This window comes from Lithobates pipiens, unplaced genomic scaffold (assembly GCF_037356315.1).
Source record: "Lithobates pipiens isolate NorthernLeopardFrog02 unplaced genomic scaffold, aLitPip1_a1.2 Scaffold_10, whole genome shotgun sequence".
Taxonomy (NCBI): Eukaryota; Metazoa; Chordata; class Amphibia; order Anura; family Ranidae; genus Lithobates; species Lithobates pipiens.
The window spans coordinates 190,074,871-190,092,139 of NW_027507686.1; the positions used below are offsets into that span (position 1 = coordinate 190,074,871).

The 17,269-nt window shown below is 43.6% G+C and overlaps 1 protein-coding gene across 1 annotated transcript in view; it reads left to right on the forward strand.

Annotated features, from left to right (window-relative positions):
- The window catches only part of DAGLA (diacylglycerol lipase alpha), a 111,159-nt gene that overhangs the window by 49,599 nt on the left and 44,291 nt on the right, over nucleotides 1-17,269 (forward strand). The window contains exons 3-6 of the mRNA XM_077460757.1: nucleotides 5,326-5,537; nucleotides 5,620-5,721; nucleotides 16,797-16,935; nucleotides 17,062-17,149. Of these exons, the coding sequence (XP_077316883.1) occupies nucleotides 5,326-5,537; nucleotides 5,620-5,721; nucleotides 16,797-16,935; nucleotides 17,062-17,149 (541 nt within the window). The remainder of the gene's footprint in view (nucleotides 1-5,325; nucleotides 5,538-5,619; nucleotides 5,722-16,796; nucleotides 16,936-17,061; nucleotides 17,150-17,269) is intronic.

The window sequence follows — 17,269 nt, forward strand, 5'->3', positions numbered from 1 at the left end:
GCGTGCTTCAAACCCCCCAATTGGAATTCATGCATCCAGCGTTCTGCATGGGGGCCAGATGCATGAATAGTGGGGGTGGCGCCAGTGCACCCCTGATGGATGGGCCGCCCCTGTTTGCCAGTGCTGTGAATGCTTTATAAGGCAGCAAGCAGAGGTGCGGGAGAGTGGGCGAAACTGCTGCAGGTGGGTGGAGCTTAAAGCGGTAGTAAACCCGCAAATTTTTTTTTAACACCTGCAAAGCAAAAGGCATAATGAGCTAGTATGCACCGCATACTAGCTCATTATGAAATACTTACCTTAGAACGAGGCCCCGACATCTGGCCCGATCCACGCCGAGGGAGCCGACATGCTCCCTCTGCGTTTCTTCCGGGTATCGCGGCTCCGGCGCTGTGAGTGGCCGGAGCCGCAATATCGTCACTCCCGCGCATGCGCGCGGTAGATTTCATTCCGGCCGGTCGGCCACTGCCGGATTTTCAGGCCGAGAATCCCCTTGTGCGCATGCACCGCTGCAGTCAGCGGCGCATACCGAGGGGAGTATCTCCTAAACCGTACAGGTACCTACAGTTTTACTACTGTTTTACCAACAGGTAAGCCTTATTATAGGCTTTCCTGTAGATAAGTTAAAAAAATGACTATAGAACCACTTTAAGTACCAGTTTAGTTCTCCCATAGAAAGGTGTAAGAAATGTGTGATTTTATGGATATATGATGTATTGCACAGGGTTATTGGCTCTGCTGTTTGGAAGTTTGTTACATTTCTCTGGATGTTTGCAAATGTATCCATTACTCCTTAGTTGTGTGGACAACCCAATGGTTATTGTTACATGGAGAAGTTCTAAATAATTCTCTTCTATTCTATTGCATCAAACCTCACTCCGTTATTTTCTTATGTACCTGGCATAGTATATTCTCCATTAAGGACAGCGCTATGAGAAAATCATACTTGGGTACACTGTGGGTTGGTAGAATGTATTCTAACGATGCAAACAGGAAAAATACAGAAAAAACAGTCATTTCCAAATCTAGTGAAGGTCACTGAGATTTACAGAAGTGAATCATTTTTTTATTAACTTTTAGCCTTTTTGCACTGTACAATGATGGCCTTGTGTGTAGTTTGGCCTTTGCTCCTGTGTCTGTGTTTGGATGGCACAAACTTGTATGTCAATATTTAATAGCAGGAATTTGCTTTGAGTCAGTGTCCATTGTTAGGCCTCTTGCACATGGCCACAACAGGGCTGTACAGCATAAAACTGGGCATATTTCTCTGCCCAGGATTGACAGGTGGATCATGCAGCCACCCTGTAAAAATCAATGACAGGCTGGCTAAAGCTGCAGCTGTACAAGTATATAAGCTAATCAAATGGTTTAAATGTGTACCAGGATTTAATCACTCTGATCTGTGATCAGGACAGTGATTAATTCCCTTTACAGATGTAAACAATAGGATTTGTGATTGTATCCTTACAGCCACTGCGTCAGCCAGCCTATCATTGATCTGCCCACCTTGCATTTCATGAAAATTATTTTTGTTGTGACTGTTATATATTGCAACTTCCCATATGGATGTGTAAATTGTCTCTGGAATACCTCCGGTGTGAATCGGAGTGTGAAAATACAGATTTCCCCTCAGGGTGGCACTTTAAAGGCACAATTGTGAAACAATTTGATCAAAAAAAATATTTTTAATAGTATGAAAAAGTGGTTTACACCAATAGAAATACGGAACCAGCATATATAGATTATAAAGCATAATCAATGTCAGCAAGTAATGCTTCGGAGTGACTGCAATTAACACACTAAGCCAATGATGGCGAACCTTGGCACCCCAGATGTTTTGGAACTACATTTCCCAAGATGCTCAATTGCACTGCAGAGTGCATGAGCAGAATGGGAAATGTAGTTCCAAAACAACTGGGGTGCCAAGCTTCGCCATCACTACACTAAGCTAAGTTTTTTTATTCATTCTGTGCAGGCTGTTTGATAGGACTGGTAGTGCACACAAAAACACAACCTATGTACATAATTAGCAAAAATGACTGCCCCCTTTTATACAAAACAATCTAGTTATCAGATTTAAATTCTTAACACTGAGGGGTCTGTTTAACCGATTGCTGGTCGGCATACATCGGCAAAGTGGCACATTCCTGCGAATCTCCGTATAGGTACGTCTTCAGCTTTAAGAGCTGCTGGAGACGCGAGCCCACGGCACGGTGGGGGACCCGATTTGCATGGCCGGCGGTCGCCGCTGGCCACCTGGGATTGCAGGAATGTGCGCTAGAACGGGTGTGTGTGTGTGTGTGTGTGTGTGTGTGTGTGTGTGTGTGTGTGTGTGTGTGTGTGTGTGTGTGTGTGTGTGTGTGTGTGAACACACAAATCCCTGTTCTGTCAGGGGAGAGGAGACATATCTCCACAATGTCACAGTACTGCTAAAAAACGAAGATCATCACCATTGCTAGTAATTAAAAGAAATATTATAAAAATGCCATAAATCTTTCCCATAGTTTGTATAACTTTTGCTTATATATCAGCCTAAACTGATGAAGAATTTCTTTTTTTTTTTTTTTTTTGGGGGTTATTTATTATAGTAAAAAGTAAAAAATAGTTTTTTCTTTCAAATGTGTAACTTTTTTTTATTTATTTTTTTATTTTTTAGCGCAAAAAATAAAAACTGCAGAGGTGATCAAGTACCACCAAAAGAAAGCTCTATTTGTGGGAAAAAAAAGGACGTGAATTTTGTTTGGGTACAACATCGCATGACCGCGCAATTGTTAGTTAAAATGACGCAGTGCTGTATCGCAAAAAATGGCCTGGTCATTAAGCAGGCAAACCTTCCAGTCTGGAAGCGGCAAAAATGTTACAAATTTCACCCAGGATTCCCTCATTTTCCAACTGAATCCAATTACAAGAATGCTGGGAGAAAGTTGTATGAAGCTTGCGTAAAAACATTTATAAATGGAACCCTTAACCATTTAACCTCCAGGGGCTTCATGACCATGCCACTTTTTGTGATACAGCACTGCATTATTTTACCTGGTAATTGCACGATCATGCAATGCTGTACCTAATTAAAATGGATGTAAATTTTTTTTCCCCCACAAATAAAGCTTTATTTTGGTGGTATTTGACCACTGCTTCTTTTATGTTTTGCACTATAAACAAAAAAGGACAACAATATTTTTTACTTTCTGCTAAAAACATGGGGATATGTACTGGAATTTTTATCTATTTACTTTTATACTAGTAATGGCAGCGATCAGCGACTTATAGTTGGGTTGTGATATTACGGCGGATAATCGGATACTAACTGACATTTTTAACACTTTGCAGGAACCAGTGATGCCAGTACAGGGATCAGTGCTATAAAATATGCACTGTCACTGTAATGACACTGGCAGGGAAGGGTTTAAACATCTAGGACGAACAAAGGCTATAGGCTGCAGCACTGATCAGTATATTCTGACTGGTTGAACGGAAAAAACAGACTCATCTAAGGCCAGCTTTAGTGCATGCTTGGATAAAAAGACAGTGGGGTTGGTTGAGTAGTTTAGTAAAAGAAATCAAGCAGGGCTGACACCACTCTATCCACAAAATTGATGTGTGTTGTCAGCTCACAAAAGGCACTTAAGAGCTGAGAACATTAAAGGATAAGTTCAGCTTTAGTGAAATGTTACGCCCGTATTTTGGGTGTAACGTAATGTGTTGCTATGCAGCACCCCTCTTCACCCCCACAACCCTTTGTGACAGTGGGCAGGGGTTCTTTTACCCTGCAGGCGCTGTCACATTTTAAAATCAACACAGCTGTGCAGGGCTCTTCCCACACAATCGTGTCATTCTTTCACAGAGGTCTAGGAATGTATAACCTACATGTCCCATCTGCCACTGCGGCAGATGACTTTTAATTTTAATGGACTGCAAACATGCTGATCAGTGTGCTTGTAGTTCCTCTTTTTGCAGAGCTGAAACTAACAGCCCATACAGAGGTACAGGCACAGAGCTGTAGGAAGAGTCTGCAGAAACCTGATATTGCACCCATGCAGACTTCTGAGAAGAAAATAATGCATGCTTTTTTTTTTTTTTTTTTACTTTCAAACACATTTGCATTTATTTAGATTTTTTTTTAAAAAAGTTAAAGTGGTATTAAACCCAAAAACAAAAATTATATATTTTACAGCTTACCAATTCTTAAATGTGGTGGCTGCATTAGTTTCCTTTTTTATTTATTTTTTTATTTTTTCTTCTGGTTTAACCTGATGATCTTACCAGTAATCTACCTCCTGTCTTAGTCTTCGTTCACAGCGGGGCAGTAAAACCAGGCAATTGAACAACGGACTAACCGCCCGTCTGAATGAGGTCACGCTCTTCCACAGGTTGAAGGAAAGAAAGTTTGCTTGATTTCCTCATAAACGCAGAGCTATTGTATTCTGACAGAGGGAGGTTTCCCCGCCTTCAGAATACAATGGTCACTGCTAATGGCTATAGCAGTGATGACGAACCTTGGCACCCCAGATGTTTTGGAACTACATTTCCCATGATGCTCAACTACACTGCAGAGTGCATGAGCATCATGGGAAATTTAGTTCCAAAACATCTGGGGTACCAAGGTTCGCCATCACTGGGCTATAGCCACCGGCAGTGATTGCATGAGAAAAATCCACCCGGTTGGTTGCACAGAAGTCGATCAAAGGATTGTTTCCCCTTAAATTTTCGGTCTTTTTTTATTTACAGCACAAAAAATAAAAAACCCAGAAGTGATCAAATACCACCAAAAGAAAGCTCTATTTGTATTAAAAAAGGACAAAAAAATAATTTGGGTACATTAAATACCCAATAATTTGGGTTCAGTCTTGCATGACTGAGTAATTTTCATTCAAAGTGTGAGAGCACTGAAAGCTGAAAATTGGTCTGGGCAGGAGGGGAACATTTGCTCATCCCTTTGATCTGCAGATGAAGAAACTGAAAAATACAAAAAGAAACAATTTTAGTATTTCAGCTGAGCAATGTTGATAACAAACATTGCGAGGGTTTTTTTTTTTTTTTTTGACAGCTCCAATTACTGGACTTCTTTAACACTTCAGCTGTCAACAGAGGAGACTCACTGACAGCTCAAAGAACCAAGCCTGAAAGTATCGGTGCATTTGCACGAGTACCGATACTTGTGCAAATACTCTGTATCATCACCGATACTGGTATCCGTGCTACCCTGGTAGCATTAATAGCTTTTTTTACACCATGGATTGCAGGTATTTTATTTTGTTGGTTCTTCGTGTTATTGTGACAGTTCCACTAAATTAAGCTATGTGAATACTGTTCTTTCCTTTCTTCCAGGTTTGTAATCCTCTCTGTGGTCCTCTTCGGTCTGACCTATAACCCTCATGAAACATGTTCTCTGAACCTGGTGGATCATGGACGGGGGTACCTGGGCATTCTGCTCAGCTGTATGATTGCAGAGGTTGCCATCATCTGGCTGAGTATGAGAGGAGGAATTCTGTACACCGAGCCCAGGGACTCCATGCAGTATGTGTTATACGTGCGGCTTGGTAAGTGAGCACTACATCTTTTTATTTGCCATTAGGAAAGCAGACGCCGGGTTCACCTATATATATTCTTTTTTCCCTGTAGCAATTCTGGTGATTGAGTTTGTGTACGCAATCGTGGGTATTGTCTGGTTGGCTCAGTATTACACATCCTGCAATGATGTCACAGCGAAGAATGTTACACTTGGTAAGTGAAACCCGGGATCTTATATGGCGGATGTGGTTAGTTTTTACTGATTATTTTGTGCTTAAAGGGGAACTAAACTGTCAATCAACATTGACTATTTTACTCCTTATGCTGCTAGCATTAATAAATAGTATAGGTATATAGGTAAATATAATAAAGGTATATTATATTTACTTGTTTTAGCCCCCTACACACGAGTTCCAAATCACATGACAAGATGCATCCCTTTACTGGTAATGAAACCGTTTATATCACGACTCATGAAAAAGCTTCCTGCACTACTTTCTACTGATTTTGTTGCGACTTGAGACTTGTGTTAAATGAAGTCGCAAGCCACAATGAAATTGACAGTGCAAGTCGCACAGATGTGCAGCTTTGATATCTTGCAGAAGTAGCACAATTTCAAAGCTGCTTTAAGTGATTGTAAACCCTGTTACACCACTTTTACCTACAGGTAAGCCTATAATAAGGCATACCTGTAGGTATCGTGAACATCTAAAGTCGCACAGTTTGAGATATTCACTGCATCCACATGTGCTGATGTCATCGGCACATGCGCACTAAAGAAACGGCCAGCATGGGCCGTTTCTTTAGGAGTCATGCCGTGACCGGCGTCTTGGCTCCAGCCAATCGCAGAGCCGAAGCCAGTGAACCCGGAAATAACTCCGAAAGACAAGTCACAGTGGGGACAGCTGCAGCAGTTTCGATCTAAGGTAAGTAGGTAAGTATTTCATAATGAGCTAGTATGCGATGCATGTTAGCTTATTATGCCTTTGTCTTGCAGGGTGTTTTTTTTTTCTGAGTTTACAACCACTTTAAAGTGGAGTTCCACCCAAAAGTGTATCTTCCTCTTTAAGCACTCCTTGTCTCCTTACAAGCCACATTTACAAGCCACATTTGGCATGCAATGTTTTTGGGGGATGGAGTGGGTATCTAGTTTTGACAGGTACTTCCTGTCCCACTTCCTTCGCCTCGCCACCTAGACTACTACTCCTCTCCCTCTCTTCTGGGACACTTCACAGAACCCAGAAGATTGCCTGGCCACGATGAGAGGGCAGTGAGACTCACGCGAGTGCCCGGCTGTGAAGCTGCACCCTGTCATAGCCGGGTGCCCACACTTGCAATGATGGCGCTGTGGAGTGAAGGGGGAGAGGAGCGAGTCTTGAGGAGGGAGGGGATTTCTCAGCCTGGCCTAAGGCTCCTTTCACACTGGGGCGGTGGGTCCATTGGCGGTAAAGCAGCGCTTTGCCGTTGTATTTGCTGGGGTATTTGGCTGCTAGCGGGGTGCTTTTAACCCCCGCTGGTGGGCGAAAAAGGGTTAAAACCACCCGCAAATTGCTGCTACAGCAGCGCTTTGCTGGCGGTATAGCTGCACTGCCCATTCATTTCAATCGGCAGGATCGGTGAAGGAGCGGTATACGCACCACTCCTTCACCGCTCCAAAGATGCGGCTAGTAGGATTTTTTTTTTACTATCTTTCCAGCCCATCGCTCCAGTGTGAAAATCCTTGGAGCATTTGCACTGGAGACACGGCTCTTTCAGGGCGCTTTGCAGGTGCTATTTTTATAGCTGTAGCGCCAGCAAAGCGCCCCAGTGTGTAAGGGGTCTAAGGGGTCATGGATTCCAGGAAGTAAATGCTATGTGGATCATCTGCCCTTACTCAAGATGGCCATGGCCAGAAATGTAGGCGTTGTTTTTCAATGTGATTTTTTTTTTTTTTTTTTTTTTTTTTAGCAATATGAAGCATAGAGACATGGATGAATGGGCGAGTTTGCTTTAAATATTAGCCACTCTAGTTTTGGAAAGGTTTTATGACCAGGCCATTTTTTACTATTGAGCACTGCGCTATTTTAACTGCCAATTATGTGGCCATCTAACACTGTACACAAATAACTTTTTTTTTTCTCACACAAATAGCTGTCTTTCAGTGGTTTTTATATTTCGCAATATAAACTAAATAAGACTGAAAATTTTGGGGAAAAAATTTAAAATGTCTGCTTTTTGTTAAAAAAAACTAAATCCAAAAAAATATTTAATTTCTTTATAAATTTAGGGCAAAATGTATTCTGCTACATGTCTTGATAAAAAAGAAAAAAAAAATCATAATAAGTGTGTAATAATTGGTTTGTGCAAAAGTTATAGCGTCTACAAACTATGTAATATTTACTAGAATTGACGCAGCTATGAGACTATACTGGTAATGGCGTAGATCAGTGACTTACAGTGGGACTGTGATAGTGTGGCGGGCAATCTGGTGCTGGCTGAGAGGTACACTGGCATCAATAGTGACACGAATACAGTGATCAGTGCTAATGCTGTACACATTGCCACTGTACTAATGACACTGGCTGGGATAGGATTAACATCTAGGGACAATTAAAAGGTTAAATGGGTTGTAAACCCTCACTGTTTTTTCACCTTAGACCCCTTTCACACCACACCGCACCTTGCGTCGGCGGTAAAACGCCGCTATTTTTAGCGGCGTTTTACCGCCGGATTTGCAGCGGATTTCGGCCGCTAGCGGGGCGGGGCGCGAAAGGGTTAAAACCGCCGCCAATACGCCGCAATAGCGGCATTTTGCCGGCGGCATTCCATTGCTGCCCCATTGATTTCAATGGGCAGCAGCGGTGGAGGAGCGGTAAACACACCGCTCCAAAGAAGCTGCTGGCAGGACTTTTTTCTGACGTCCTGCCAGCGCACCGCTTTAGTGTGAAAGCCCTCGGGGCTTTCACACTACACACAATGGTGCAGCTTCTTTAGGGCATTTTGCAGGCGCTATTTCTAACGCTATAGCGCCTGCAAAACGCCCTGGTGTGAAAGGGGTCTGAATGCATTCTTTACATTAAAGTGAAAAACCTTCTGTACTGCAGCTGCCCCCCAGAGCCCCACCCCCCCCCTTTTCCTTACCTGAACCCGATCATTTTAGCGCAGGGGTATCAAACTGGCGGCCCTCCAGCTGTTGCAAAACTACAAGTCCCATGAGGCATTGCAAGGCTGACAGTTACAAGCCTGACTCCCACAGGGAGAAGCATGATGGGACTTGTAGTTTTGCAACAGCTGGAGGGCCACCAGTTTGAGACCCCTGTTTTAGCGACAAGCACAGCAGCTCCAGCCGCTGTCTTGGGTCCAGATTGGATAGACTGATAACAGACATTGGCTCCCGCTGCTGTCAATCAAATCCAGTGAGATGGGGTGGGGCCGAGTCCTGTTGTTTGTGTCAATGGACGCAGCAGCTGGACTCGGTGGAGGGGGGGTGTGCGCCCACACAGGTGCCTATATGGAATGAGGCTCTCTGTGGGGGCACTCGATTAAGAGGAGGAGCCAGGAGGGCCGCTGGGGGACCCCAGAAAAGGAGGATCGGGCCACTCATGTTTGTTGTTTAAACATTGAAGTGAATGAGAGCCATCTTAATGTACACTACTGAAGTCTCTCCGACTTCAGAAAAGGTTCCTGTACTACTTCAATCCGACTTCTAGGCGACCGGTACCCATTGATTTCAATGGAAGTCGCCTCCAAAGTCTGCCTCCAAATCGTGTCTTAACTGAAGCAACAATACAGGAAGAGAAAATTGTTTTCTCAGGCAAACCCCTCCCTCCCACAGAGCTGATTGTTGTTTGATTGGCCACTGGAAAGTTGCCAGTCCTGGAGGCGACTTGAAGTCGCCTTGTAAGTCGCGCTGTGGTGCGCACTCAGGTCGCCTCGCAAAGTCGTGTTGCCCCTTTGTGAACCGGCACTTACAGTCACTTTAACTATGTGCCTAACAATGTGTACTGTCTGTCTGTTTTTTTTTTTCTCCCTGCTTTTCAGGAAGAAGAAACGGATAACTGTTCACAGCGTTGAGTTCTGTGTTTTTGTAAACACAGAACTCTTGTGATTTGGCCACAGCCAATTAGCTGACTTCAGCTAAAATCATTGGCTGAATTTAGCTGCCAAACTTATGCTGTGTCCAATCAGTTTGTGCGCATGCGTGCCCCAAACCCAGAAGTAAGACTGCAATGCAGAGATGCATCACCCGGCCTTGAGTTTCTGCCTGCTGGCAGTGCAACTGCTGTGGGCAGACGGCATGCCATTAAAAATGAATTAAATAGCGTTTTTGGTTTGTAGTGCTCAGATGCGATTTAGTTCCACTATAAACAAATTCTGTTGTAATTTACAATTTTAAGTGAAGAAAAATATGCTGTAAGGCACACTTGTTGGGGTGCCATTCTGTGTGCTACCATGAGTTGCGGTAACAAGAAGTAAAAAGCGCATTTTCCTGCATGTTAACTCAGTACATAGCTGTGGGTCCAGCCTAAAACTGAGAGTTACTGTGTAAGGAAGACCAATCAGATGCCTGAACATGTCCAGACACTGGGGCACACTGACCACCACTCCCGTCACTAAATAGAGCCCAGAGTTCCTACCTTACACACAGTAGAAATATACTCAAATCATTTTATCCCTTTTTGTTCATGTTGGATAGAGTAGGGTTAACACCCCTTTTTTTTCCGTGTGCTTCATTCGGCAAGGTTTAGTGTGTTACCTGTCCCAGGTGGCACCAATAACTAGAACACAGAGGGAGAACGACATTTAAAGAGAAATTAGGTTCTAACTCTTTCTCTTTCCTCTGTTGCAATTATAGTGGAAGATTAAAGTAAATACATAGGAACGATGATTCTAGCTTTTGCTTGTTCTGTATTCTTTGGGGCTAGGAAGAAGGAGAGCTAAGTGAACCTGTTCAGGGAAAAATCATAGTTTCATGTTAAAGTGATACTAAAGTCAAATTTTTTTCTAAAAATAACAAACATGTTATACTTACCTGCTCTGTGCAGTTGGCTTTGCACAGAGCAGCCCAGATCCTCCTCTTCTTGGATTCCTCACCAGCTCTCTTGGCTCCTCCCTCCTGCCAAGTGTCCCCACAGCAAACAGCTTGTTATGGGGGCACCCGAGCCGAAGCTCTGTGTGTCCGTTTAGACAGGGAGCCGCGGTTTGTCCCCCATCCCATCTCTCTCCTGATTGGCTAACTGACTTTGACAGCAGAGGGAGGCAATAGCGTCACTGCCATGTCTCAGCCAATCAGGAGGGAGAGTCCCGGATGACCGAGGCACATCGCTGGATCGAGAGGGGACTCAGATCAGTATTAGGGGGGCTTCTGCACACTGAAGGTTTTTTTATCTTAATGCATAGAATTCAATAAGATAAAAAACCTTCTGCCCTTAGAATCACTTTAAAGCTGAACTCCAGACAAACAAGCAATTGAGATATATATTTAGGACACACTTGTCTTTAAAGAGGAAGTAAACCCTGATGAGTTTACTTCCTCTTTCATTCCCTGCAAAGGCAAAGCATAATGGACTACTATGCATCGCGCATCCATCTTCTCGGTGGGGTCTCGCAGCTCCGCTGCTGTCATTCGGCGAAGCCACGATGACGTCACTCCCGCGCATGCGCACGGGAGCCGAGACACGCAGCATCTTCGTCATCGAGGATGCCACGCTCAGTGCGCCGTAGACAGTGGTGCCCGTCTTCGGGCAAATATCTCCTAAACCGTATAGGTTTGGGAGATATTTCTTGGACCTACAGGTAAGCCTTAATCTAGGCTTACCTGTAGGTCAAGGTGGTTTGTAAGGGTTTACAACCACTTTAAAGGGGAGGTTGTATCTGTAAAACTATATAAACATACCTACTCTTTCTCATGTTAAAAAAAACTATCGATTATTACTGGTTTTAGTAATAACTTAAGACTTATGCCTTGTACACACGGTCGGACATTCCGACCACAAAATCCGTCAGATTTTTTCTGACGGATTTTGGCCGAAACTTGTGTTGCATACACCCGGTCGCACAAAGTTGTCGCAAAATCTGAACGAGGTGACGTACAAAATGTACGATGGGACTACGTAGAGGCCAGTAGCCAATAGCTTTCCTCCCCAAATTTATTTTGAGCATGCGTGGCACTTTGTGCGTCGGAATTCTCTACACACGATCGCAAAAAGTCCGATCGGATTTAGTTGTTGGAAAATTTTAGGTCCTGCTCTCAAATTTTTCCGACAACATAATCCAATCGGACGTTTCCCGTCGGAATTTCCGACCATGTGTACAAGGCATTACAGTAAGCTGTGAAGGACCACTGTAGACCAGCGTGGGGCCCACTCACACTCCTGTAGCAGAGGATTCATGTCTGAAAAGCAGTGTCACACACCGCTGGTGTTATCCACAAGAAACTTTATTGGAGACTGCTCAGACAGAACATGGTTCTGCTATGGAGTTCTGTCTGAGCCATCTTTAACCACCTCAATACAGTGCAGTTATACCCCCTTCCTGACCAGACCAATTTTCAGCTTTCAGTGCTCTCACAGTTTGAATGACAATTACTCAGTCATCCTACACTGTATCCATATGAAACTTGCGTCCTTTTTTCCACACAAATAGAGCTTTTTTTTAGGGGTATTTAATCACTAGTGGGTTTTTTATTTTTTGTGCTATAAATAAAATAAAACGTAAATTTTGTGAAAAAAATTCCTTTTTCTTTGTTTCTGTCATAAATTTTTGCTAATTAGTAATTTTTCTTCATAAATTTTGGCCAAAATTTATACTGCTACATATCTTTAGTAAAAAATAACCCACATTAGTGTATATTATTTGGTCTTTGTGAAAGTTATAGAGTCTACAAACGATGGTGCCAATCACTGAAAATTGATCACTTCTGATCAGGCCTTCAGTACATCAGGTGTATCTCATTTCTTGAGACACTAACAAGTCAGGAAAGTACAAATACCCCCCAAATGACCCCTTTTTACAAAGTAGACATTCCAAGGTATTAAGTAAGTAGCATGGTGAGTTTTTTTAAGTTGTATTTTTTTCCCACAATTCTTTGCAAAATGAACATTTTTTTTTTTTTACAAAATTGTCATATTATCAGGTTATTTCTCACACACAGCATATGCATACAACAAATTACACCCCAAAATACATTCTGCTACTCTTCCCGAGTACGGCGATACCACATGTGTGAGACTTTTACACAGCCTGGCCACATACAGAGCAGTAACATTGATGTAGTACCTTCAGACGTTCTAGGAGCAAAAATGACGCATCTAATTTGTCAACCACCTATTACACTTTTGAAGGCCCTGGAGTACCAGGACAAAGGAATTTCCCATAAAATGACCCCATTTTGGAAAGCAAACACCCCAACGTATAATCTGTGAGGCATAATGAGTCTTTTGAATGGTTAATTTTTTTCCAGAAGTTTTTGGAATATGTGGAAAAAAATTAAAACGCATTTTTTTTTTTTACACAAAATTGTCAATTTATAAGATATTTCTAACACATAGCATGTATATAGCAAAAATTACACCCCAAAATACATTCTGCTACTCCTCCCGAGTATGGCGATACCACATGTGTAGGACTTTTACACAGCCTGGCCACATAGAGAGGCCGAACATTGAAGTAGTACGTTCAGGCGTTCTAGGAGCATAAATGACACATCTCATTTCATTCCTACCTATCACACTTTTGAAGGTCCTGGACCACCAGGACAGTGAAATTACCCACAAAATGACCCCATTTTGGAAAGCAAACACCCCAACGTATATTCTATGAGACATGGGCTGCAAATAGGTACTCGGGTACTCTGATGGGCTGGAGATAGGTACTCTGGTACTCTGATGGCCTGGTGACAAGTACTCAGGTACTCTGATGGCCTGGTGACAGGTACTCTGATGGTTTGGTGACTGGTATTTGGGTACTCTGAAGGGCGGTGACAGGTACTCATATGGACTGTGACAGGTACTAGGGTACTCAGATGGACTGTGACAGGTACTCTGGTACACAGATGGACTGGAACAGGTACTCGGGTACTCAGATGAGCTGTGACAGGTACTCGGTACTCTAATGGGCTGTGACAGGTACTGGGTACCCTGATGGGTTGTGACAGGTACTCGGGTACTCAGATGGGTTGTGACAGGTACTCGGGTACTCAGATGGGTTGTGACAGGTACTCGGGTACTCAGATGGGTTGTGACAGGTACTCGGGTACTCAGATGGGCTGTGACAGGTACTCGGGTATTTAGATGGGCTGTGACAGATACTCGGGTACCCTGATGGACTGTGACAGGTACTCTGTACTCTAATGGACTGTGACAGGTACTCGGTACTCTAATGGACTGTGACAGGTACTCGGATACCCTGATGGACCGTGACAGGTACTCGGGTACCCTGATGGACCGTGACAGGTACTCGGGTACCCTGATGGACCGTGACAGGTACTCGGGTACCCTGATGGGCCGTGACAGGTACTCTGGTACCCTGATGGGCCGTGACAGGTATTCGGGTACCCTGATGGGCCGTGACAGGTACTCGGGTACTCTGATGGGCTGTGACAGGTACTCGGGTACTCTGATGGGCTGTGACAGGTACTCGGGTACTCTGATGGGCTGTGACAGGTACTCGGGTACTCTGATGGGCTGTGACAGGTACTCGGGTACTCTGATGGACTGTGATTGACAGGTACTATGAGGGGGTGGTGACAGGTCCTCTTTATTGAGGGGGGGGGCAGGCAGGCAATCGGTGTGATTGGTGTGTGAGGAGAACAACCCGGTAACATCTTGTTACCGCGGTTTGTTTACATTTTAGTGATCCTTTCACAGCCGATCACGTGGGTAAACAGCCGGCCAATGGCTGTTTACCAGCGTCGGTGACGAGCAGTGTTCCCGGGGAACACGCCGCCACCGACGTGCACGCACAGCGCACTCACGATCGCGAGCATGCGCCGTGCACAGCCGGGGTTTGACCATCTGTGATCAGCCGTGACTTCATCACGGCCGATCACGTGGTAAACGGCCATAACCAATGGCGAGCTGTATCTCCGTGACACGCCGCCACCGAAGAAACAGGGATGTGCGCGCACGATCGCGCGCATTCCCTGTTTAAACGGGAGGACGTCATATGACGGCCTCCCGCCACAATAGGTGCGCCGCCTGGCCGTCATTTGACGGCCTGCGGTCAGGAACCAGTTAGTAAAGTTTCTTGTAGATGATACCAGTGGTGACCCTCCTTTTCAACTGGCATAGAAATGTATTATCCTCATAATAATTATAAGCAGATGTCCAGGGTTTCATTACACATGCAGTATAATAATGCACTAAAGCCTGCGGGAAGGTATGTTGCCGTCTGGTTCTAGATGGGTAAATAAACTGACTTTTAAAATAGAGGGAGGGGGAGGGGGAATTAGTGCCAGATCCCTGTACACATCTACATTGAGGGGGAAAAAAAGACAAAGCTACCATTTGGGACTTTGGAGGCACACCACGTTACATTAAAATATTTCTTCTTTATTAATAGATCGCACATAAAAGCAATATACACTCACCGGCCACTTTAGTACACCTGTTCAATTGCTTGGTAGCACAAATTTCTATTCAGCCAATCACATGGCAGCAACTCAATAGATTTAGGCATCTAGATGTGGTGAAGATGACGGACTTGCTGAAGTTCACACCGGGCAGCAGACTGGGGAAGAAAGGGGTTTTAGATGACTTTAAACATGGCATGGTTGTTGGTGCCAGATGGGCTGGTCTGAGTATTTTAAAAAAATGCTGATCTACTGGGATTTTCACACACAACTGTCTCTAGGGTTTACAGAGAATGGTTCAAAAAAGAGAAAATGTCCAGTGAGCGGGAGTTGTGTGGATGAAAAGGCCTTGTTGATGTCAGAGGAGAATGCGCAGACTGGTTTGAGATGATAGAAAGACAACAGTAACTCAAATAACCACTCGTTCCAACCAAGGTATGCAGAATACCAACTCTGAATGCACAACACATCCAGTCTTGAAGCAGATGGGCTAAGATCAGCTAAGAACGGTAAACTGAGGCTACAATTCGCACAGGCTCACCAAAATTGGACAATAGAAGATTGGAATAACGTTGCCTGGTCTAATGAGTCTTGATTTTGACTGCGACATTTAGATGTTAGGGTCAGAATTTGGAGTAAACATGAAAGCATCGATCCATCCTGCCTTGTATCAATGGTTCAGGCTGGTGGTGGTGGTGTAATGGTGTGGGGGATAATTTCCTGCCACACTTTGGGCCCCTTAATACCAATTGAGCATCATGTAAACACCACGGCCTACCTGAATATAGTTGCTGACCATGTCCATCCCTTTATGACTACAGTGTACCCACCTTCTGATGGCTCCTTCCAGCAGGATAATGCACCATGTCACAAAACTCAAATCCTCTCACCACTGGTTTCTTGAACATGACAATGAGGTCACTGTACTCCAATGGCCTCCACAGTCACCAGATCTCATCCAATAGAACACCTTTGGGATGTGTTGGACTGGAGATTCACATCATGGATGTGCAGCCGACAAATCTGCACCAACTGTGTGATGTTATCTCACTATGAACCAAAATCTCTGAGGAATATTTCCAACACCTTGTTGAATCTATGCCACAAAGAATTAAGGCAGATCTGAAGGCAAAAGGGGTCCAACCCAGTACTAGCAAGGTGTAACTGATAAAGTGGCCAGTGTATATTTTTTATTGTATTCTGCATAAACATGAGATATCCAAATAATAGGTAATGCATTTGTATCATGAAATATTGATCTTTTGTGGCCTGACGCATTTCATGGACATTGTTTACTTCTTCAGGTGCCAGCAATCGATGCATAGTATTGTTCACAAAATTATCTAAGCCGAAAACAATAATAATAATAAATATAAACCTTTTACAGCACGGTATATTCATATTAGGTTGTCATCTTGCATGGAGAACTGGCTTTTAGTTCCCACAAGGAAGATCTGATGTTTTCTAGATAATTCAGTAAGCACATGCCAGGTTGTACAATCTGTAGTTGGTAAGTTGCGCTTGAGTTGGAATTTTGGAAAATCTAATGATTGTACAGAGTTACTGTACATAGTTCCTGTATTTATTTTATGATGTGTGGTTATATCTTTACTGAACGGTTTCTTATTTTTCCTTGTGTAACTTTTTATTGAATAATTCTTCTCCCACAAGGGTGTTTTTTTTTTTTGTTTTTTTCCTGCAGACTGCTCATAGACTTTTTGTGGTTGTTTTTTTGCAGGAATGGTGGTATGTAACTGGGTAGTCATACTCAGTGTCTGCATCACAGTACTTTGTGTATTTGATCCAACTGGAAGAACATTTGTGAAGTTACGAGCAACAAAGAGAAGGCAAAGGAATTTGCGCACATACAACTTGCGGTGAGAAAAAACTTGTATTCACCCTTAAATGTTTTAGCGTTCCCTATAGGTTTACAGTTCCATTGTCTTCTACACAGTGTAGCTCATTCTCCAGTATACCCACCTGAATAATCCCTTCTCTCATAGGCACCGTCTGGAAGAAGGCCAAGCCAGCAGCTGGACTCGTCGTCTGAAAGTCTTCCTGTGCTGCACTCGCACTAAGGACTCTCAGTCTGTAAGCTTACAAACACCATGATTACTTTAACAGATTGGTTAATGCTGCATCTGTATAGGCTAGTGCAGGGTTCTCATTCTTCCACAGATGTTCAGATGAAATTGCACATTCAAATTTGTG